At 37.5% G+C, this 22,028-nt stretch overlaps 4 protein-coding genes across 5 annotated transcripts; 3 read left to right on the top strand and 1 right to left on the bottom strand.

The window, feature by feature from the left end:
- Positions 1–1,027: 1,027 nt before the first annotated feature.
- ywhaba (tyrosine 3-monooxygenase/tryptophan 5-monooxygenase activation protein, beta polypeptide a) lies at positions 1,028–8,247 on the top strand. Its single transcript, XM_052558665.1, has 6 exons — positions 1,028–1,192; positions 3,539–3,839; positions 4,374–4,497; positions 4,732–4,895; positions 5,125–5,220; positions 6,505–8,247. Exons 2-6 carry the CDS (start codon positions 3,546–3,548, stop codon positions 6,559–6,561), a joined length of 735 nt encoding a protein of 244 aa, XP_052414625.1. The 5' UTR covers positions 1,028–1,192; positions 3,539–3,545; the 3' UTR covers positions 6,562–8,247.
- Positions 8,248–9,378: 1,131 nt separating this feature from the next.
- Positions 9,379–12,819, bottom strand: LOC127959463 (mitochondrial import receptor subunit TOM34-like). 2 transcript variants are annotated; one of them, XM_052558664.1, is made up of 8 exons: positions 12,531–12,819; positions 12,257–12,393; positions 11,142–11,241; positions 10,909–11,061; positions 10,605–10,762; positions 10,381–10,522; positions 10,150–10,276; positions 9,379–9,868 (listed from the first exon to the last, which is right to left on the bottom strand). In XM_052558664.1, the coding sequence occupies exons 2-8, from the start codon at positions 12,384–12,386 to the stop codon at positions 9,767–9,769; spliced, it is 912 nt and encodes a 303-aa protein (XP_052414624.1). In that variant the 5' UTR covers positions 12,387–12,393; positions 12,531–12,819; the 3' UTR covers positions 9,379–9,766. The 2 variants fall into 2 exon arrangements, with proteins under 2 accessions (XP_052414624.1, XP_052414623.1); XM_052558663.1 differs by having other exon boundaries at positions 10,381–10,528; positions 12,531–12,814.
- Positions 12,820–13,326: 507 nt separating this feature from the next.
- Positions 13,327–16,220, top strand: LOC127959916 (cytochrome c oxidase subunit 6C-1). Its single transcript, XM_052559350.1, has 4 exons — positions 13,327–13,432; positions 13,949–14,059; positions 14,628–14,764; positions 16,110–16,220. Exons 2-3 carry the CDS (start codon positions 13,955–13,957, stop codon positions 14,751–14,753), a joined length of 231 nt encoding a protein of 76 aa, XP_052415310.1. The 5' UTR covers positions 13,327–13,432; positions 13,949–13,954; the 3' UTR covers positions 14,754–14,764; positions 16,110–16,220.
- A 196-nt stretch (positions 16,221–16,416) lies between these two features.
- Positions 16,417–20,908, top strand: LOC127959915 (zinc finger CCCH domain-containing protein 10). Its single transcript, XM_052559349.1, has 3 exons — positions 16,417–16,838; positions 18,126–19,378; positions 20,014–20,908. The coding sequence occupies exons 2-3, from the start codon at positions 18,269–18,271 to the stop codon at positions 20,518–20,520; spliced, it is 1,617 nt and encodes a 538-aa protein (XP_052415309.1). The 5' UTR covers positions 16,417–16,838; positions 18,126–18,268; the 3' UTR covers positions 20,521–20,908.
- The last annotated feature ends 1,120 nt before the right edge of the window (positions 20,909–22,028 follow it).

The raw sequence follows: 22,028 nt of genomic DNA, 5'->3' as shown, positions 1-22,028 counted from the left end.
AAAAGAATAAATTTGTAAAATTTCTATGCACTGCACTATGATGCAGATTATGTCACCTTTTCCATCAAAGCACAAGATAGGCCTACTCTTTGTAACATTATCAAATATGACCCAAGTATTTTTTTTCTTTTTCTTTTTTGTGATTTAATGTTTTCTGCATAAAATCGTAAGGTAAAGAACATTTTGTGAAAATGCAACCTTGATATCTATAATCGTGACTGAGTAAGGCCATGTCAAAGAGGGTCACAAATGTATTATTAGATTTTATAAACCCCCTCTTTTTTTTAAATGGAATGAAATTACATATCTTCATAGTCACTGTATATCACCAAAGGGAAAAGGCTAAATCTTACTTAAATAATTCAAGAGAATTTGATGATGTATAAAGGTACATAAGTGTTTGCATATGCAAAGCATTTAATTTTTTACTATTAATATAGTAAACAGAAAAAAGTTATTACATAAAATAAGCCATATCCTAGATATTTAACATTCTCCGCTGTTGCACAAATGTATTTATTTATTTCTATTATAATTATTTATTTTGACACAATTTTCACCTCTTTTTAATTTTAAATATTGATTCAACTTGTTTTCTTATCTGTTTTATCTAATTTTATGCAATTACTTTCTTGATGTTTTTTGTGTAACTTCTCTTTCTGACATGTGAATCACTTTTAGCTGTATTTCTGTGTGTGAAAAAGTGATAGCTAAGACACAAATAAAAAAATACACTTATTATTAAAGATATAAAAAAAAAAAAAGATGGAAACGAGTGTTACAGCTGACCATTACAAATAATACGCGAGCTACAGAATGCGGCTGCATCGGCGGAAAGATGAATCATGCGCGCGATTGTCCTTTTTATGAATCTCACAAGCTTCCATTTCGAATTCGGCAAACTGTTCGAGCGCCTCCTGGCAACGGTTGCTATGGTGACTAACCACGTCACGCACGACTTTGGTTACCATGGTGCTTGTGACGTGGGGACCGTGTAAAACGGTGTAGGAAACCCCGGACAGCGGTTACCATGGATACCGGCGGGGGTGGGGGGAGGGGCGTTTAGAGGAAGCGGAAGTCTCAGCGCAAGCGGAAGTGGTACTGCCCTGAATACCCCGAGCAGCGAAACGGAGGACAGCTTGATACTCCCATCTTTAACAGACACAAACCAGGACTCGAAATAGATTTAAATGTGAGTTACGTTGCCCGTTAAGGCCGCTCGTTTGATATTATGAATGTTAGAGATATATTTTGCTGTATTGTTGCACATGTAAGCCCCCTCATCACTGTCAATGGCGGAAGGCGTCTATTGTGGTTTGGGGCTGGGTACAAGGACTTAGGCCGAAGCGGCCGATGAATAACGATTATTGCCGATTTATTTCCGATCACGTCCTATTTATATTAGAAGCGCTCCGTTCCCGTTCTTTCTTTATGTAACAGCGCAATCAAAGTAGCATCGCCGCCGATCAGCCCTCATCGGAACGGGAGCGATGTCCAGCGCCTCCCGCGCCTATTCAACGCCCGGACGTCGTTAAAGCTAACCGGCTAACCAGTTATACACCAGAAGTGTAAGCAAGCGCTTACAAATTGCAGTTAGTAACGGTTAAATTTACTTTGGCGCGAATAGTCGGTGCCGTCCGATTAAACTCCACACGGGAATGTGAGTGAGAGGGCGTTGTATTGGTGGCTAACGCTGCTAGCTCGAGCCTCGAATATGCTGCAGTGCAGTATTAGCGCTTTGATTAGGCGCTTTGAACGACTTGGGTATATAGTTGTAGTTTTTCTAAATGCGTTCGGCTTAATTTATTGATTTAATGTAACTTAGTGGGTTGGGATAGTTTCAATCGCGAAACAGTCGCTTCAAAGGATGGCGGACTTGTGGTCAGGACGCGTAGTGAGGGCCTATGTAAATAAATCCAGTTTGACACCAGATTATGTCATCTACTAACCGTTCAAACTATGCGTTTTACTTAGTACTCCAGCCCGCATCGGTCTCGTTAAGCAAACAATTATCAAGCTCTGACGTGTCTGGTGTTCTTCAGGACCTGGAAGGGCTGTGGCTGCTCGCCTGACACCGTTACCTGTGGTTCGGGTTCAGGCGGAGACATCGACGCCCTGGGCGTTGGCACTTACACACGTATCGATAGCTGACAGGGTTGAAATTCCCACTGTGGCCTGCTAAAATCCCGATTCCATGTCGGAATCCGTGACCTTGCACAAAGGTATAAGGGACAATTTTATAAATGGAATATTAAGCAGCAGCAGCCAGAGACCTGGGTTTATGTGATTTAGAATAAGTGATCTAGTAGGTCTGATATAGACTTTGACCGGTTGTAATACGCAGGGGTGGATAAGCAGTTGTGTGTTTTAGAATTAATGGTTTTGACCTGCTTTTTTAATTGGGTTATATATTTCAGAAATCCAGTGTCAGTGCAGTATGAGCTTAAAATACAAACTGATTTTGAGTTATTTGGTGCAAAGAGACAATTGTTAGACACTTAATGTAAAACAAAGTAAAAAAAAAAAAGTTTTATGCCATATTTGTTATTGATCTAAACTAGTCCTTTAGGTTAACCACTGATTATACCATTAACTATGTGTAAACCTGGTTCATTATGCATAAAATGCATGGTAATTTTAGTAAATAAAAAACATGGCAAAATAAAACTATTTCCCTATTTACAGTGTTTTTGTATTTCTCAGAAATTGAAGCACATATTTCTTATTGGACAAAAAAACAACTGTTCTTAAGAGCAAGCACTACTTATATCATCATCTATACATAAACCTGGTTTATTAAGCAGAAATGCATGGTAATATTTTAAAAACCATTAAATGGCAAAATTATTATTTTTAAAACAAAAAAATACATCTCTTTTTTTAAGATATGTGATGTGCTTTCTTATACCACAACATATATTTAACCACATTATACCAAAGTTTAAGTTTGGTTAATTTTTGTTGCAGCAAATAGATGGATGATCAGCAAGAAAGAAAAAAACAAGTACTTTTCCTTGCTTAAATTCAAGTGTGAATGCCTGTTTTAGTGTGCAAAACTCAAAGCCAACTAGTCAATTAATCAGTCTTATGGAAGCTCTGTTTTAACTAGACTGCTTTCAGGTAGTCCTCTTGTATTGTCATAACATCAGTAAGTGTTACAACCTCAAATGGGACTTTACTGATGTGTTTGACTTTATGATATGATGATTCACTGATGAATCCATTGAGAAAGTCTTTGAGACAGTCACTGAATGACTGCTGCTTCATAGCTGTGTCTTTGGATTGGTCCTCTTATGTAATCATTCATGGCCAGCCTTCAGTATGACTTAAATCTTCCTTAGATTTAAGTCCCAAATTTAATAATAGTATCTGGTGCAGGTCAAAATAAGCACCAACTTGAAAGTTGACCTCTTTACAACAAAAGGAGGTCATCCAAGCTCAGTAAGAGACTCTAAACATGACTTTATTTCATTATATGCGAACGGACTATAGTAAATGGAGAAATTAACTCGCCAACCTTTGTCTCCTCCTTTTGTAGTTGCATCATGGACAAGAGTGACCTAGTGCAGAAGGCAAAGCTTGCTGAGCAGGCCGAGCGCTATGATGACATGGCTGCTTCCATGAAGGCCGTCACGGAGGGCGGAGTCGAGCTTTCCAACGAAGAGCGCAACCTGCTCTCCGTGGCTTACAAGAACGTGGTGGGCGCCCGCCGCTCGTCCTGGCGCGTGATCTCCAGCATCGAGCAGAAAACGGAGGGCAACGAGAAGAAACAGCAGATGGCGCGTGAATACCGTGAGAAGATAGAGGCTGAGCTTCAGGAAATCTGCAACGACGTGCTGGTGAGAGACGAGACGTGTGAAGAAAACATTTGACAGTTCTAGAAGTTCCACCTGATTTAATTTGTTGTTCATTTTAAGTTTAGAATTACAGCTAAATTAAAAATATAGGAATATTATTCTGATGTCTAGTATGCAATATTAGATGCTCTTACAAAATCTGCTGCATTTTAAGGCATTATAGCGTTAAAGTATCACATGAAAAGATCACATTTTAGCCAAAATTCTAAATTCCAGAAGTTCAAATTCCAAAAATGTGCAACATATACATTTATGGTTATTAGAATACTGTTGTTTATTTTGTCGAAATCATTGTTTAAAATTACATATATGAAATGATGCATAGCATTGCAAACAACCATTTAATGTTTCACAAGGAGCAAAAGGAATACATTTTATTTGTAACATTTGGATCCAAAAATGTACCCTTTTCATTTAGGAAATAGCCTTTTCTCTTTCTGATGTTCAGTGCTTTTAATTAATTCATGTAATATACATTTTCATAGCTTAATGCCAGTCTTTCCTCTGTTCTCTCAGGGTCTCCTGGAGAAGTACCTCATTCCCAATGCTAGCCAGGCAGAGAGTAAAGTCTTCTACCTGAAAATGAAAGGAGACTACTACAGATACCTGTCCGAAGTGGCATCCGGGGAAGCAAAGAGGAGTGAGCTCATTTTCTCTATTAAGCAAGAAGGATATTGCCTAAATATTAATTTATCTGTTAAATCTATTCATTAAGGTGAAGATGGATTCATAGAAAATGATTGGAACTGATAATTGCTGAAGTTTAATGTCCAGTCCTAAGAGAGAATAATTAGATGCTAGCCAAAGCATGAGAACATAAAGGCTGTAATGTGTGACCGTCATGAATTTGATTTTGTTTCCTCTCAAATTGTAGCCACAGTGGACAACTCTCAGAAGGCTTACCAGGATGCATTTGAGATCAGCAAAAAGGAAATGCAGCCAACACACCCCATCAGGCTGGGACTAGCACTGAACTTCTCTGTGTTTTACTATGAAATCCTCAACACCCCAGAGCAGGCCTGCGCTTTGGCAAAAACGGTTAGGCAATTATCTGTTCATCTACAGCTTGTTTTGACTTTTTCTGTTTTGGGTACACACAATTTACTCTTTACGCTTTCATCCCATCATATTTTTGCAACATTCAGTGTACATCATCAAAAAGCGATTTGGAATGTGAAACGAAATGAGTTTACACTGAATACTAGAATGAGCATTTCCAGTGTCATCAAGACAAAAGAACTGACCCTCATGTTTACTTTCACCCTAGGCTTTTGATGAGGCAATTGCTGAGCTGGATACCTTGAACGAGGACTCCTACAAAGACAGCACCCTGATCATGCAGTTACTAAGGGACAACCTCACTGTAAGTGCCATCTTTAGCTTTTCTAGGTGTAGCCAAAAATGTAATACTTCATTAAAATGGACGATACAGAATTAATATAGATAAATCCTCATAGATTAAGTAAAAAATGATTACCTGAGCCATGCTAATCTTAAGTGGTGTGAGCGATTAAAATAAAAAACATTTAGATGTATTTTTTGTCTTAAGCAAGTTCTGACAACAATTTTTGTGAAGGATGATTCATCTTGTAAGTTTTTTTTTTTTTTTTTTTCTAGAAATCAGTGTGGCAAAACGTGTACAATATTCTACCAAAATAAATGTAACAAATTCAGCATTTTTTACATTTAATACAGTGTTAATTTTTTCACATACAAGTTATTATTAGCTTAAATTTCAGCTCAAGAATTGAAATTAATTTCTTAGCAGGGTTACTGCAGGTCTTAAAAAGTCTTAATGTGTCCTTTCACAAAGTACAATTTAAATCGCAGTAAAAAGTTTTAAATCGCCTAAACTGCATAAAAATGAATATCTTCCTTGGTATAGTTTTCAGTCTGGCAAGTAAACTAAAAATATACTAGTCAATGGTAATTCAATTGCCTAGGTGTCCGTAGCGGGTTGAAAAGATAAAAAAAATTCTACACATGAAATATGAAAGTAAATGGACTTTTTTTTAAACAGTAAAGGATGTTTGACACATGACAAGCAGATAGCATTCAATCCATTATTAAACATACAAAGAGTGCATGTCTGCCTATTATAGAATCAAAATCCATTTTAGATCACAATCGTAAATTGTTGCAAGCACACGATGATGCTTTTAAAGTGGGTTTTGAGCAAAAACTTTAATTACATGTATTTTGAATGTAGCTTGATATTAATTGTATCTTTTAATTATATTTTCAGATGTATTCCTGTAAAGATTATGGATAGTTTGCGTTTTTGAAGTATAACCAAAAGTTATTTTTTCTTAATTTAATGCTGTATATTGAGCAGCGGACGACGTAAACCATACAAGATACATATGCTACATTAAGAAAAAATGCATTGCTGCTGGCGCCACCTAGCGTGCAGACGTGAATTAGCAGAAGGCAAACAATCCTTTCGCACTCGGTGTGAAAGCCACATTCGTCTGCGATTTGCCTCGCTTTTTCACATGTGTAAAACGGCCTTAAACAACCACCTGTATAAATAGTTTAAAATTTTGCAGATTAAAAAATATTAAGTATTACGCCATTGATCTTTTTGGTAAAAAGTTACATTTGGAGCCTTATTGCATCATTTTAACTTTTTTCTTTCGTTCTGCAGCTGTGGACATCAGAAAACCAGGGTGATGAGGCGGATGCTGGAGAGGGCGAGAACTAAAGGCGTTGCACTTCACTGTTAAATCCACCTACACTCTTTATCTTACACATATACAGCCCATAATTCCCTGCTCCATCCAGTCCACCTCACCTTTAATCCACCTTTCTGTATGACGAGCAGCATGAATTGTACCTAACCTACAAGTTTGTACCCCTGAAGCCACGAGCGGCAGGGTGAAGTTTGGTTTTTCTAAGGCTGTCTCGAACATGTCTGTTTGTGTATTTTCCCCCAGATGAGGGAAAATGGTTGAAAAGTGGAAACGATTTCCATCTTTTTTCCCTTCCCCAAATCCCTCCTAACATTTTTAAAAGGTAAATGTTCTCTGGTCTAGTGGGATATAATGCATTATAGTGTCCCTCCCCACCCAATTTTCCCTCATCTGTCTTTTCTCTCCAATAGTGTACTGGCAATTGCTGGTTTTATTCAGAAGGTTATTAAACTGTCCATTAATTTAACAAACACTGTGACGTTTACTTTTTCCTCCTGGATAACCTGTGTTTATTGGAAATCAGAACGGTTTCGTTATGAGTAGCAGTACAATTCTGTTGTGATCTCATACAGAAGGGATGAAAACAGGCTGTATTGTGACACTGACAAACATGCATTACTATTATTGCTGTCGTGTGTATGATTTTTGCATACGACGAAAAAAAGGACCCGAGGTTTGCCATTCCATGTCTATATTCAGTTTGAAGTAAAAGACATTCCATCAGTATGTGACCTTTCACGATAACAGACCGTATTGTGAACAAACTGGAGAGTTTCCTAATGTGCTGTCAATGAGGCAGTCGGCATAAAGGTGCTGTTTGACATCAGTAAACAATTTTCCTGGTTCTGTATCCGCTTTTTTCCCCCTCGTAATATTGCCCACATTTCCGTTTAATAAAGATGTACAATTGTAAACATTTTAGAGGTAAATACAAATTTGTCTTGAAACTAAATGCTTGCAAAAACTTTTTTTAGTTATTCCACCCTCTTACAAACACAAGTCGATGCTTGATATTTCCCTCTTCATGTAAACCAGAAGCTGTTTCAGGGCCTAAGTCTGACTTTGAGCTTCTCTACTCCTCATTCCTGCTAATAGAGGAGTTTCTTCAGTGGAGGCTTTGTAGTCCTGGCCCAAAGTCTGTGAAACACATGCTGAGATCGAATTTGGCAAATAGTTGAAGGACCTGAAGCATTTTTCGAGGGGAAGCCGCTCACTCAGTGTCACAATACCTTGTCACATCACCATAACATTCCACTTAGGTGTAGAACTCATCCGTCTCGAGCTGAAGACAATGTTCATGCACTGAAGACGAAATCTGTCTCTTTCTCTCCCCTTAGCTGAACAAATGGCAGTTATTCTACGCTTGATTACAAAAAAATACAGTAGTGAATGTGGAGCCGAGCCTGTCTGTATATCTGGTATCTCCAATTGCTTTGTTTATACTGACCAGTATTCTGCCTAAAGTTAGCTTCTGTGACGGTTTCATTGCTTAGCGCGCACGTGGTTGTGAAAATTTAGACTAGCTTAAGAAAAAAAAAAAACATTTACAAAATGACAAAAAAAATACAACCTGGTTATTGACGTAATACTAGATTTGTGTATGTCTTTTAAAACCGTTCTAGTTTCACCTTACATGTTATAATCAGGAAAGTGTAAAAGACAATTTAAAGTGAAATAAAAGTTTTATCAGTTCCAAATTGCGCAGTATTGTTTTTCGTAGTGGTGTACATTAAACTGAGCATGTTCTCTAGATCTTCTCAGTCTTCTGTAAAGAATTAAATAGCGTGTACATGTTCCAGGTCCCGTGCAAGTTAAAGGAATAGTTCTAATCAAATTTGCAGAAAATGTACTCAGCCTCAGGAAGTCATGTCTTCATCAGAACAGATTCGGAGAAATTAAGCATTTGCATCACTTGCTCAGCAATTTATCCGCTGCAGTGAATGGGTGCTGTTAGAATGAGAGTCCATCCACACCACCACTACATCCCATCAGTCTTGTGCAAAAAGCTGCGTGTTTGTAACAAATCCATCAAGGTGTTTTGAACCATTGCTTCTGGTCACAATATGAGTCTAAAATAGGTCCTTCAAAACTCACTGACATTGGTTTAGAACTCACTTGATCTGTCCCGATTCAGACGAGATGCTGTTTTAACTGTAGAAAGCAGTATTGTGAATGGAAGATTCTAACCAGAAGTAATGATTTGAGGTTAAATTTGTCTTGATGGATTTATTACCAAGATGCAGCTTTTCGCTTCACAAGATGTTAACTGATGGATGGTAATGCTGTGAATTACTTGTTGATTATTGTGATGTTTTTTAATCAGCTGTTTGGACTCTCATTCTGACGGCACCCATTCACTTCAGAGGATCTTTTTGTAAGCAAGTGATGGAATGCTACAGTTCTCGAGTTCTGATAAAGAAACAAACTCATCTGCATTTTGGATGGCCTGAGGGGTTATTTTTGAGTGAACTATTCTTTAAGTTCAGTCAACTGTGGCGTGATGTTGATTATTTCAGACAAACAAACCATGAAGTTGGCTATTGTGATTAAAATAACTTTTTAGCAAAAGGTATATTCAATGTAAGGCATATTTACAGTTCAAATAACTCAATTTTTGTTTTTAAACTGAGGAAACGATTTGAAATTGGTCATGGACATCATCTGTCTTGATGGAGCTTTTTTTTTTGCTGTCATTCTTATACTGAATACATAGCATTTACTGTTTTAGGTCTTTTTAATATTGATAATTCCTACAATAATAAAAAAAAATAATAATCGCTGATCATAGCATTACATCTGTCAGTTTTCAGGATGAAAAAATACAATAGTCCTGAACATTCTCCTTTATTACCACAATCATACAGCACGTTATTTAAATAAAATAAAGACCTGTTGACGTTGTCTTGATGCAAAATGTCATATGAAACATCAATAAATACAGGTGTCAAGTCTTTACAAATGTATATAACCATTAACTGGTTGTGACAGTAATTAACCCACAACAATACAATATATTTGCACAAAAAAAAACAGTAAGCATTTTGTAGAAAATGCAGCCCTAATTCTGGTGAAGGTGAAGTAGGAATTATTGAACATGAACACTCAAATTATTTCCTAGATTTAAAATAGCATTATGATGTGCATATCTAAAGTCTGTAGCAAACGTTGCAGCTTTGAGAGGCACTTGTGGAAAGCTTCCACACTGTACAATCAGGATTATTTCATCTTCTGTACTTCCTGCAGTAGTTTCTGCGCCGCCATGTTGTTTGGATCTTTTTTGAGCACACTGTTAAGATCTTCAATAGCAGATTTCTTGTTCTAGAGAAAAGAAAATGTATTAGATTTAGAATTTACAACTTACAAATGAGGACAATGGAAGCGATCAAAATCAACAAAAGAGCAATGATATATATTAAGTGTTAGTTAGTTAGCTTAACACAGTACATGTAGCATGTTTATATTATTATTATATAATCAATAAAAAGAAAACAATAGAAAAATAATAGAACAAGCTGCTGTTAGAGGCCTTACACTTCATAAACCAATTCACCAAATTTAGTTAAGACAATGAACTTCAACTTATTCCGAATTAAACTTACTTTGAGTTCCTTGTTTGCCTGGGCACGTCGATAAAAAGCTTTAATGTTGGCGGAATCCAATCGAAGAGCCTCATCGCAGTCGTTAATAGCTTCTTTGTACATCTTCAATGACAGGTAGCAGAGAGCCCTACAAGCAATATTGATTTACACGCATTATCAAACCTAAACTCATGACTTTTCCAGTAGTGAAATCTGACATTTGGTAGCATAATGACTGGTAGCATTTCTTACCGGTTTGTGTAGGTTGTGACCTCTGTGGGGTCCTGACCGAGTGACTGTGTGTATTTCTCCACGGCTTTCTTGTGTTCGCCCTTCTTCACAAACACATTGCCTTCTTCCTTCAGAGCCTTGGCCTTTTTAACAGCTTCAGGTCCTGGTGCTTAGAATAATACAATTATAAATCAAGTGTTGAACGAAGTATGTTGGCTCCACTTGATACGGTTACAGGTAAATACCTTTTTTCTTGTTGTCAGTCGTGCTGTTTTGTTGTGGGCTGGGGGCCAAGCTGGCAGCTTGTGCCAGGCTTTCTTTCACAGACATAGGAACGGTGGGAATCGGAGGCAGTTTCTCTCTCCAAGATGGGCCGTCTATATCCGTCAAAGCCTTGGTCATTCTGGAGGGAAGGAGTGATGTGTTGCATGGTACATTTTTTGTATCCTTATGCTTATATGTTGTATATTACATCTTTATTATACAGTTGATTAGTGCATTATCTATTAGCATGCATAATACTTCTGGATCCTGATCATGCAGAATTACCTGTTGACGCCATCGTGAGCAGCCGGTATGTTCCAGTCTATCTGTAAGACAGTCTTGTAGTCCACATACGCCTGTCTGTATCTCTCCAAGGCTTCATAAGCTGACGCCCGGCGAAGCAGAGCTTTAAACCCAAATGGAATCAGTTCAAGAGACCTGAAAGAGAAATATTCAGATTATTAACCCTGCACATAATCACTTTAACCATTTTTGCACCTGCTGTTTGTTGCACTTACGTTGTGCAGTCTTTAATGCATTCACTGCAGTTTCCATCTTTCAGGTAACTGGCGGCCCTGTTGGAGTACAGAATACCCAGATCTTCCTTCTTCTTCTGACCTGTGGACAGAACATTGATGTGTCTTTATTTACATCAGTACCACAGCTTCCTTTACATCTATTTAAGTCTGAGGAACCATTTCTCTGTTGCTGTTGCAAATTTCTTATCATCCAAATTGTATGATGACTCTTGTTATTGTCACTCAAAAAAATATTAATATGGAATCTTTATGGTATTCTTGGCATATGACATTAACATGATGTTACAATCAGATTCTAACAGTTCTGTGAGATGATAAAAGAGGAGATTATAAAGGATATATCATAATTCATAACCATGCAAGGGACACCCTAGGTAGTTATATATTTATAAACACACAATTTATAACATGAAAATTAATATCAATATAAATTGTGTAAAATCCGGTTTGGAAAATATTTCCTTATATGCATTTTTTTTACAACTCACTACAGTGTTGCATTATTAAATGTATAATTTCAACATATATACACTTTAAAAATATATATATTTTATCTTTATTAATGTTCACTTTTTTCGTGGATTTTTCTAGTTTATTTGTATTACTAGTTAAGCAGTCAGAATATTTATAAAATAATATTTGGGAAATATTTTCTATTATTTATATAATTTATAACATGATCACATAAATGTGTGTAAAATTTTGGAAATGTTTTCTTATATGCGTTTTGTTTTCTACTCACTACATGCTGTGCTAATTTATTTAAATGTATTTATGTATGGTTTTTAAAAAAAAAAAAAATTTTTGAACTGTTTTTCTCTTTGCTTTACCACTAACCCCCTAGTACTCTATTGGGGGGTCCTTGGATTTTGTTTTGAAAACCCCTAAAAAAGTACACCCTGAAATATTTCCAATTATTATGAAAGTAATACCATAGTACTGACATGGACAAGAGCACCATGGAACATTTCGTGTAAGTGCAAGAATACCACGGTACAGGTACAAAAACATGGTAATAAGCTAAGTGGTAACAGTGTTACTGTAGTGTTTACCATGGTAATATTTTAAATATGACTACATTTTACTGTCCTCACCAGACTTCTCCAGCAGCTGGATGGACTGGCTGTAGAGGTTCACGGCTTCTCCGTACTGACCGGCTCTGAAGCACTCGTTACCGGCTTGTTTGAGCTCCGTCCACGACTGCGAGCGCCGCTTCTGAGGCATGATGACACTGAAACGATCAAAGGCACTGCTGTTAACTTAAGTTTAGCAATGTTACATTACCAACAAGATTAATATTACACACTGTCAGTAAAACTGCTGTGATATATATATATATTCACACATTTAGTAATAAAACAACATTACCGTGCTAGTTGAAAAACCGGAAAGTAAGCGTTGAAGGAAGGGCCTTGGTGATCGCGAAGCTTCACTTGTTTAAAGTTACCAGTTGTTGTATTTCAAACCCAGCACGTGAGACAACTAGTCAGTTCTTCGTTCTAGAACAAGCTAGAAGGCGCGCGAGCCGGGACGAGGTAACACGTTTTACCGGGTGAGGCTCCGCAGTAACGGGCGGAGTTGAATTTCAGTTTCAATTCAAGTGTGGTGCTGCTATTTGAAGATCTGGCTGGTGATTGTAACCCAATCCAGTGTTGCCAGATCCCGCGAGAAAAGCAAGCAACCTGGTCTGATAAGGAAACAAGTGAAAAATTACGTATAATTACAAGAATATGGCAACACCGAGCCAGTGTCAGATTCCCTCTAAATGGCAAACCAAGCCGTTGGTTGCCAGATGTTTGCGAAACCCAAATCATTCATTATTTTAAAACGCCTAAGTTATCTTTAAAGACTTATCTTTTTAATTATGTTTTGTTTTAATGCAGTCAGTAAAAAATATTTGTAATAAAAGTACGTGACTAAAAAAGGCATTTATATATAATCCACCGAAACCTGATTATTAAAAAATAAAACACATTATTATTTTTTATAATAAAACCAATGTTTTGTCAATTTATTAATGAGTAAACCACTGTATTTTTTAAATAATATAAGTGCAATGTTTTTAATGCGTGGTAGGTGTAAGCCAAGTAGTGTGAGATGTTTTATTGAAATCGAATTTTTTTATGAGACAACAAAATGTGTTTTTTCATTATCCCTCGTTGGTCTTGTGTTTGTCCTTCGTCAGTTTCCGTAGTTTGTTCGGCCCTAGTACATAAACGTCTTCCTGTCTGAGTAACCGGACGTGCGTGTTGAAGGTCGTGAATTAAACGGTATATATCGAGCTTGTTATACACTTAAAACAAAACATCTGGTGAAATCTGAATACATTTTAATAACATAACGTTATGTTTTTCATAACTCTAAAGTATTTTCATTTACTTAACGTGCCTCGTTTTTGAACTAACTTGGTCATTGTGATTGCTAGCTAGTGTTAGCTAGACAGATTTTTCCGTGTCTCGGGGCACCAACTCCTCGATATGAATCAGAATTGTCATATTTAAAATAATATAATACTATGCTTTGCGTCAGCATGCGCTTTATCACATCTAGAAAAAATAAAATGCAAATTGCATATTAGCTTAACCGTTAGAACGTGCACTTAAACAATATCTGAAGATAACTGGATAATGTAATCGTGTCTCCCTGTATGGATGTCCTGAAATTTGGTCAAAAATTCATATGTGATGGCCAGAATAGCACGTAGCAGTGCTGAAGGCCTGTCTTTTGACTTCAAGTGTGTGAAGTTTTTTTTATTAACGTCTGTTATTGTCATCTCTTTCTTAAAGGCAACTATGTCACTTCCAAAGCCAGCGATGAGAGGCCTCCTAGCCAAGCGTTTGAGGTTTCATTTGCCCATCGCTTTCGGTCTCTCCCTCATTGCAGCAGCCGCATTCAAGGTCAGTGTTTTTGTCATCAGTTTTTGCTATTTTTGGTCATAAGCACTATATTAGAACTCTATGGTTTTAAGTGCTGTTCAAAATTGTGATTGGCACCTCAATCTCTTGCTTGGGTCAAATTGTTTATTTAAAATTCCAACTACAATTTTTATAAGAGCACTTTTTGTCACAATTTATCCTTAAAGGCTTAGTTCACCCATAAATTAAAATGTCATTAATGACTCGCCCTCATGTCGTTCCAAACCTGTAAGACCTCTGTTCATCTTCGGAACACAATTTAAGATATTTTAGATTTAGTCCGAGAGCTTTCTGTCCCTCCATTGAAAATTTATGTACGGTATACATTAATGATATAGTTTTCATTTTTGGGTGAACTAACCCTTTAATAGTCATTCAAATCTAATTAGATTATCCCTAATTTGTAGTCTTGTGTATTTGGTTGTATACTTTTGATTTTTTTCATCTTGGTGCAAAGGAGGTTTTTATTATTATATATATATATATTTTGTATAAGGCTACCGTGGACAGTTCTTCTTGAATCTGAGAAATAGTTTGTGTCTGTCTTCAGTTCGGAGTAACAGAGCCCAGGAAGAAGGCTTATGCTGACTTCTACAAACATTATGATTCAATGAAGGAGTTCAGTGCCATGAAGGAAGCTGGTATTTTTGAAAGTGTCAGACCCACTGGAAAATAAACCCCTGTCTTGTGAGTGGCCCTTCAAATACATTTATAATTATTATTTGTAATGCTTTTCATGCCTTTTTAATGCATCGCTGTTTCAGTTAAAATAATATTAATAAGTACTTAGCCATCGTTAAGAATCTGCTTAAAACCCATCTCTTCCATCTTTATTTGACCCTCTAACTTGAACACTTACTATTCTGATTCTATTCTTTAAAAAAAAAATACAAAATCTAACTACCTTTTAATATTTTTGTATTCGATTTTCTTTTCATTTATTATACAATTTTGTATATATATCTATATCTATCTATCTATCTATCTATCTATATATATAATATATATATCTATTTACATTTACATAACATTTAATCATTTAACAGACGCTTTTATCCAAAGAGACTTACAAAAGAGAACAATAGAAGCAGTCAGGTCAACAAGAGAACAACAACAGTATACAAGTTCCATGACAAGATTCAGTTAGTCTAGTATAGAACGCATTGCCAGGTTTTTTTATTTTTTTTTATTACTTAAAAGCCTTTGCTGCGTGTACTGCGTTTAAGCTAACTGAGGCTTGTTATAGCACTTGTGTTTCATTGCTCTTTTGTTGTTTTTGATTGCTTCCACTGTCCTCATTTGTAAGTTGCTTTGGATAAGTGTCTTCTAAATGTAAAATACAAGCTTAGAATGGTCCAAAAATGAGATGTTTATGGAACATCCATCCAAAATATTTTAGAGTTTTGTCCCTGAAAATAATATACTGTTAATACCATAATTTTCTTTCATGCATTGGTCAGTTTTGGCTTCCATAATGTATTATTTAGGTCTAGTGTATAGAAAAGTTTCAAAAATTTTTATTTTTATCTATTTGCATTCGTAGAATTCAATTTAATCTGCAAATAGCATTTTCTCAGTGTCTAAAAGTCCAGTCTTCTCTTCAGCAGCACTTATTACAACAAGCTTTATAGTTTTGGTCTATTTTGTCAAGGTTTTTGCAGTCAAGTTGGTTCATAGATTATTCACCAGATTTATAACATTTCATTCTTAAAAACAGTGAATTGTTTCTGTTTGACGATAGTATTTTCTGATTTATAGAGTGATAAAACCTTTAGCACTCATTAAAACCTTTGATCCATCAACAAATGAAGCATGAAATTTGAACCTGGTTTATCTAAAATTCAGATTTCTGTCCTGGAAATGTAGGCAAATTAGAGCATGCATTTAATAATGCGTTATTTGCATTTTTTTAAACAACGTTTCAGAAAATTTGTAATACAAAAGTAATCCTGATGTACAGTGATTAATCAGATGGTGATGCATGTTAAAATTATTACTGTTTACCCTGTGACACTTTATTTTTTCTTTACAGGCTATGTTCCCCCTGCATTCCTGCTCTACAACTGAATCTTTATAAGATGATCAGATATGAACATTGATGTCTGATGTTCTTATTAATATACAAATAAACTATTGACATCCATCATGCTGTAGTGACTCATTGGTATCATGAAAATAAATGCTGTAACCTGTCATATCTAGTCAACATGTCTCTCCTATGTTGTGTTTTAACATGAAAATATACACTTTGAGTTAAAAAGACCCACAAGGTTGGATGTTTAACTGTGCTATACTAACTATAAAAATCTGTGACGTCGTTTCAAATTTTGTTTGACGTTTTTAGAGAAACAAAAATCCACATGCTCACATTTGGTGTTTTCCTTAATGTAATTTTTTAATGGAGTAATGGTGCATACAAATAGCTTTTGTTTGTTTTTTTACTTTCAAATTTGTAATACCATGGTATTTATGAAACCACATTGGTGTACCATATGAATTTCATCATTGTACCAAGATATTGCCACATTATTTTTCTTGCTTCGAGGTCTTTTATTTTGACGTGCATTTTTTCCAGTGTACCACCGCACAGGAAGTGCTTCGAACAAGAAAAGCGGAAGTTCATTGATGGACCAACTTGTGTTCTAATTTAATATAATGTAAGCTTTGTGACTGTCAGTTTCTACTTTAATGCATGTGATTAGTAATGTCGTGCAACTACGGTTCCATTAATCTCGCCGATACGACTGCTTGTGTACACTGGGTGAGTTGTTTACTAGAAGGTTGTTGTCTTTGCGTTCTGTACATGCGCCTTATCCAGGCCTTTGTGCCTGAGAGTGGACATAATGTTTGGTGTGTTCTGTATTAAATATCGAATATTGTATAATTAGGCTAGATATTGTGCAAACGAACCAGTCACCAATATCCGGTTACTTCTGTAACACTCAGTAGGTAACAAATGCTGTAATGTGTCGATCCACAGTTTTGACATGACAGCTTTTTGCTTTATAATTAGAACAGAAATTATTACATGAGATTATTGCATTTATATCATTTTCAAAAATATTATATGCGAGGCTAAATATTGCATTTGCGTTGTAATTGCATTTTATTAAAAAAAGTGTTTTACGTTGTTTACGATATTTTACGTTGAGTTCCATGTCACTTCCAATGTACATGCGTTAAAGACCATGTTACTGCCATGCAATGATATATTTTACCATGTTGCTATTACAGAACTTTTTTTATGTATTAGGTACTCCTATACCATGCGTTACTTAAATATTTCTTCATAATATTTCAGAGGATATTGTTACCACGCAGAACATGGTGTTTCCATATAAAATCATAACAATATCATAGTATTTTTGTTATTGTTTTAATAAACAGCATTTTGCTAAATGTTGAACAAAAAATTTTATTTCCAGGAAGAATTATTAATGCTTTGAAGAAATATAATATTGTCTAGATTTATTCTTGGTGTTGGATGACTTATAGTCATTATGGGCAATTTTAAAGCTTTAATTTTAAAATGTGAAATGTTTCAAAAGATAAATATGTATGGCATGCGTAAATCTGAAATGGTCTGCACAACGGAAGTTTTGTTCTTACGTGATGCATCTCGGGCTGAATTAATCGCAGAAAAGTTGTGTAGACATAAAACTGCTTTTTTATTTATTTTTTTATTCAGAATACAACACAATTTTTTAAGCATTTAATTTAAAATATGTATTTAATTACCTGCCCATCTATTTAAATATATTATAAATATAAATGTATTCCTGTGATGCGCAGCTGAATTTTGAGCATCATTACTCCAGTCTTCAATGTCACATGATCCTTCAGACATCATTCTAATATTCTAATTTGCTGCTCAAGAAACATTTCTTCTTATTAATGTTGAAAACAGTTTTGCTGCTTTATATTTAATGGAAACGAGTAATAATAATAATAATAGATATAGAAATAGAAATAGTTTATTAGCGATGCAGCTATATAATGATGCTCCTGGTATAATATATATTTGTATTTATTGTTATTATATTCACAGGCGCCCGGGTGGATCTGTGATCTGCATCCGTCTACAGTCTGAGCTCTTCTCCTTCTTGCACTTTACCTCTGAACACTCATACATCCTCCATCTCTCCGTCTCCCACATGAGCGCAGCGTTCTATTCCCGCTGGGCCGAGCGCCATGCCTGACCGGGATAGCTCCTACTTGGCAGGTGGTGGCGGGACGGGGGTGGGCACTGGGGTCGGGGACGAGGGAGGGTCTGGGACGGGTGGAGAGGGTAGAGTGACAGGAGTTGGTGGCTCAGCGGGGGGTAACGGTGGTCCCGGGGTCATGGGAGGTGGCGGGGCATTAGGAAACGGTGCGTTTGGCTCCGATTTGGCACTGGATGGTGTTTGCCGGGATTTTTTGCGTAACGTGTGCAAGCGCGGCAAACGCTGCCGCTTCCGGCATCCAGACTTCAACGAGGTTCCAGATTTGGGCGTGCAGAAGAACGAGTTCATCTTCTGCCACGACCATCAGAACAAAGAGTGCGTGCGCACCAACTGCAGATTCGTGCATGGCTCGAAGGAAGACGAAGACTATTATAAGAAAACCGGAGAGCTTCCGCTTCGGCTCAGGGGGAAGGTGGCAGCCGGGTTGGGATTGTCTCCGACCGACCTCCCGTTGAGCCGTGGAGAGGTGCCTATTTGCAGGGACTACCTGAAAGGAGAGTGCCAACGGGGGAATAAGTGCAAATTCCGGCACGTCAGGAAGGATTATGAGTATGAAGCTCCGCCCCGGGGTGGAGTCGGGTGTATGATGGGCGTCACTGGGGGCGTCAGTGGGATGGTGACCGCTGGTGGCGGTGGAGCAGGAGGTGTTGCCGGTGCCTGCAGCGGGATGTCTGGCCTCGTTGGCGGCGGTGTGGGTAACTACATGGGAATGGGATGTCCCAACATGGGCGGCTGCAGAGAGCAGGTCATGTCTGGTGGAGGAGGGGGCTCTTTGAGCGGCTGCATGTCGATGGCAACGGCGGGTCATCGGCGCTATGACAGGGGCCCTTGCTCTGTCTATGACCCTCTGTTTGAGAATGGTATGTTTGAAGCAGGGCCGGTGGAGGCTCCTGTCGACCACACGGCCCTCCAGCTCAAGAGAAGGCGTTTGGAGGGGCTGCGGTTGACTGATGGGACCACTGGTGGACATTATGACCTGGGGCTTCAGACCACCCTGTCGACCCGACCGTTAGAGTACCGTTTACTGGAAGAGGAGAACGCCCTACTGAGGAAAAGAGTAGAGGAGCTTAAGAAACAGGTGAACAGGTGTTAAATGTACTCATTCACTCACTCTCATGTTGTTCAAAACCTTCCTTTCTTCAGTGTAAGAATAACCTAAAAATAAAACAAATATAAGTAGTTATAAATGCTATGAGTGAATTAAGGGTTCATAACTTAATCATTTTCAGTGTAAAAAAAAATACTCCATTTTGATTACAAAAGATTACATTTACATGAACTAAGGATTTAGCTTTAATCTTTTTTTATGAGTTATAGCAGGTACATTTGCAATGATTTATAATACCGATGTAGAATGCATCCCTAACTTTTTTTTTTTTTGGAGATTGACAGTCCCATCTTTAACTGGGCATTCTGCAATAGATCATCTTTTACATTTCCACAGATGACAGAGAATAATACAGCTTTTGAATGATTTGAGCATGAATAAATGATGACAGAGTATATCTCTGCTGACCTCTTTCTATTATAAATCTTTTAGAATCTTTGCAATTGAGACCCATTCTTTGCATTATAAATCCTGCAAACAAAACATGCAAATAATCTACAAATTGTACTTGTGACAGAATATTTTTTTCAGTGTAGCATCCCTCTACTTTGACGTGAGGTTTCAAGTTAAATTCTCAAAACTCACACCTTCCTGTTTTTCTCCAGGTGTCAAATCTCATAGCCACCAACGAGGTGCTCTTGGAGCAGAACGCTCGGTTCCGGAGCCAGGCTAAAGTGATGACGCTGTCCTCCACCCCAGCTCAGTCTGAGCAGAGTCTGGTGCCCCCTGTTGGTTCGGTCAGCTCCTACAACCATGGCATCGCTCAGACACACACCACTCTGAGCAGTGCTGGTCTGCAGCCCCGTCCCGTCACACAACAGGATCTGGTGGCCCCGTCTGGAGCACCGACCGCCCCTCCAGCAAATACTGCGCCCCCTACCGCACCCCCTCCGCATCTGAATCCTGACCCCATTTCAGCCGCCCTCGCTCAGACTATCGCCCAGGGAATGGCTCCACCTGTTTCCATGGCTCCTGTTGCAGTTTCGGTAGCACCAGTCGCTGTGTCGATGGCACAACCGCTGCCGGGCATCACAATGAGCCATGCGACCACCCCGATGGTGTCGTATCCCATCGCCAGTCAGAGTATGAGGATCACAACCTTGCCTCATTAGTATGAACAGATAATTTCATTAATTCTCCTAACACACTTTTGTTTAACTTGCCAATAACACTGTAAGCTTCTCAAGTGAAGGGTCTGTTTTGACTGAAGGAACTCATGAATACAAAAATACAGATCTTTTCTTGTGAATATATATGAAACATATTTCAGTTTTCTTGCCATGCTTTAGCAGATGATTGTCTTTAAGAGAGCCGAAAGAAAGATTGTGGACATTTATAAACATTTTGAAAGATGTAACTATTCAGCTAATCACTACAGGATTGGGAATTGTTAGCTGTCAGTTTTAGTTTGACTCCTTTTTGAATAGTTTGTTTTGTGAATTGCTTTTGTGTGAACTGATTATCGGTCCATTGCACAAAATGAATGAATCTAACCCATTACGCTCCATTATTAATTATTGTGTTTCTCACACAACAAAACATATGTGGGCATAAAAAAATGTCATTAAAAATGTTCTTTCTTTTTTTTGGAAACTAAATAACTGCATTTTTCTGCCTAAATATTGGCAATAATGTTCCATTCATCTTTGGCGAGTAGCTTTATGAAATGTTTTAAAAATTATATTTATCAAACTTCTTTTCTAAGTTTAATCACTTTCTCGTGTTCTGTGGAGCACAACGTGTGTTGTTTGCCCTCTCAGGCATATTCACTTACGATTATATCACCACAGACAGATATGGATGTAACTAGATCACTGTTTCACTTCTTATGTTTAAAAATATTTTCCTCATGCCCAATTAAAACAGAGTAGAAAGTTTTATGGAAAAGTTAGATAGGAAATTCACAACATTTTATAATGTTTAGTCTAATAAGTGATGTGACATACAGCCAAGTATGGTGACCCATACTCAGAATTCGTGCTCTGCATTTTACCCATCCAAAGTGCACACACACACCATGAACACACACAGAGAGGAGTGGGCAGCCATTTATGCTGTGGCACCCAGGGAGCAGTTGGGGGTTCGGTGCCTTGCTAAAGGGAACCTCAGTCATGGTATTGCTGGCCCGAGACTCGAACACACAACCCTTGGAGAAGGAGTCAAACTCTCTAACCATTAGGCCATGACTTCCCTTTAACTTGAGCCATGTGGGCTGTGTTTTCTCTCGGTCAGCTGAAATGCTTCATCATGCATGTGTGATGTGACTCCAGATCTGATGTCACGGCTCATGATGTCTGGAAATCTCTGGAAATCACTATATTGCTCATAATCAGTTCTCATAAGTGAACGGTCATCTTTTAGTGTTTGCTTGTGATGTTTTTAATAGAGATGTTCCGATACCCTTTTTCTCTTCCCGATACCGATTCCGATACCTGGGCTCAGGGTATCGGCCGATACCGAGTACTGATCCGATACCTGGGTGTATATCTGTATATACAGCTGTATATACTACTAGCCCTGTGTAAATTGCTAGAATTTTTTTATGGTGTGCTTCAGACAGATCCCTCAATAAAACATGAACAAATACATGGTGAACTACTGTATTTATTACAGTATTTTT

The sequence above is a fragment of the Carassius gibelio genome, chromosome B6 (genome assembly GCF_023724105.1).
Source record: "Carassius gibelio isolate Cgi1373 ecotype wild population from Czech Republic chromosome B6, carGib1.2-hapl.c, whole genome shotgun sequence".
Taxonomy (NCBI): Eukaryota; Metazoa; Chordata; class Actinopteri; order Cypriniformes; family Cyprinidae; genus Carassius; species Carassius gibelio.
This window is presented reverse-complemented; position numbering and strand designations above follow the sequence as displayed.

What these genes read in the sequence shown, in the direction of transcription:
- ywhaba (XM_052558665.1), top strand. Translation starts at nt 3,546, where the DNA reads ATGGACAAGAGTGACCTAGTGCAGAAGGCAAAGCTTGCTGAGCAGGCC. An exon ending in ATCCGGGGAAGCAAAGAGGA is followed by an intron (nt 4,498 to 4,731) that starts GTGAGCTCATTT and finishes CTCAAATTGTAG; the next exon opens with CCACAGTGGACAACTCTCAG. An exon ending in TACTAAGGGACAACCTCACT is followed by an intron (nt 5,221 to 6,504) that starts GTAAGTGCCATC and finishes TTCGTTCTGCAG; the next exon opens with CTGTGGACATCAGAAAACCA.
- LOC127959463 (XM_052558663.1), bottom strand. Translation starts at nt 12,386, where the DNA reads ATGCCTCAGAAGCGGCGCTCGCAGTCGTGGACGGAGCTCAAACAAGCC. An exon ending in GCTCACGATGGCGTCAACAG is followed by an intron (nt 10,763 to 10,908) that starts GTAATTCTGCAT and finishes CCTTCCCTCCAG; the next exon opens with AATGACCAAGGCTTTGACGG. An exon ending in GTCACAACCTACACAAACCG is followed by an intron (nt 10,277 to 10,380) that starts GTAAGAAATGCT and finishes TATTGCTTGTAG; the next exon opens with GGCTCTCTGCTACCTGTCAT.
- LOC127959916 (XM_052559350.1), top strand. Translation starts at nt 13,955, where the DNA reads ATGTCACTTCCAAAGCCAGCGATGAGAGGCCTCCTAGCCAAGCGTTTG. An exon ending in TTGCAGCAGCCGCATTCAAG is followed by an intron (nt 14,060 to 14,627) that starts GTCAGTGTTTTT and finishes GTCTGTCTTCAG; the next exon opens with TTCGGAGTAACAGAGCCCAG.
- LOC127959915 (XM_052559349.1), top strand. Translation starts at nt 18,269, where the DNA reads ATGCCTGACCGGGATAGCTCCTACTTGGCAGGTGGTGGCGGGACGGGG. An exon ending in TAGAGGAGCTTAAGAAACAG is followed by an intron (nt 19,379 to 20,013) that starts GTGAACAGGTGT and finishes GTTTTTCTCCAG; the next exon opens with GTGTCAAATCTCATAGCCAC.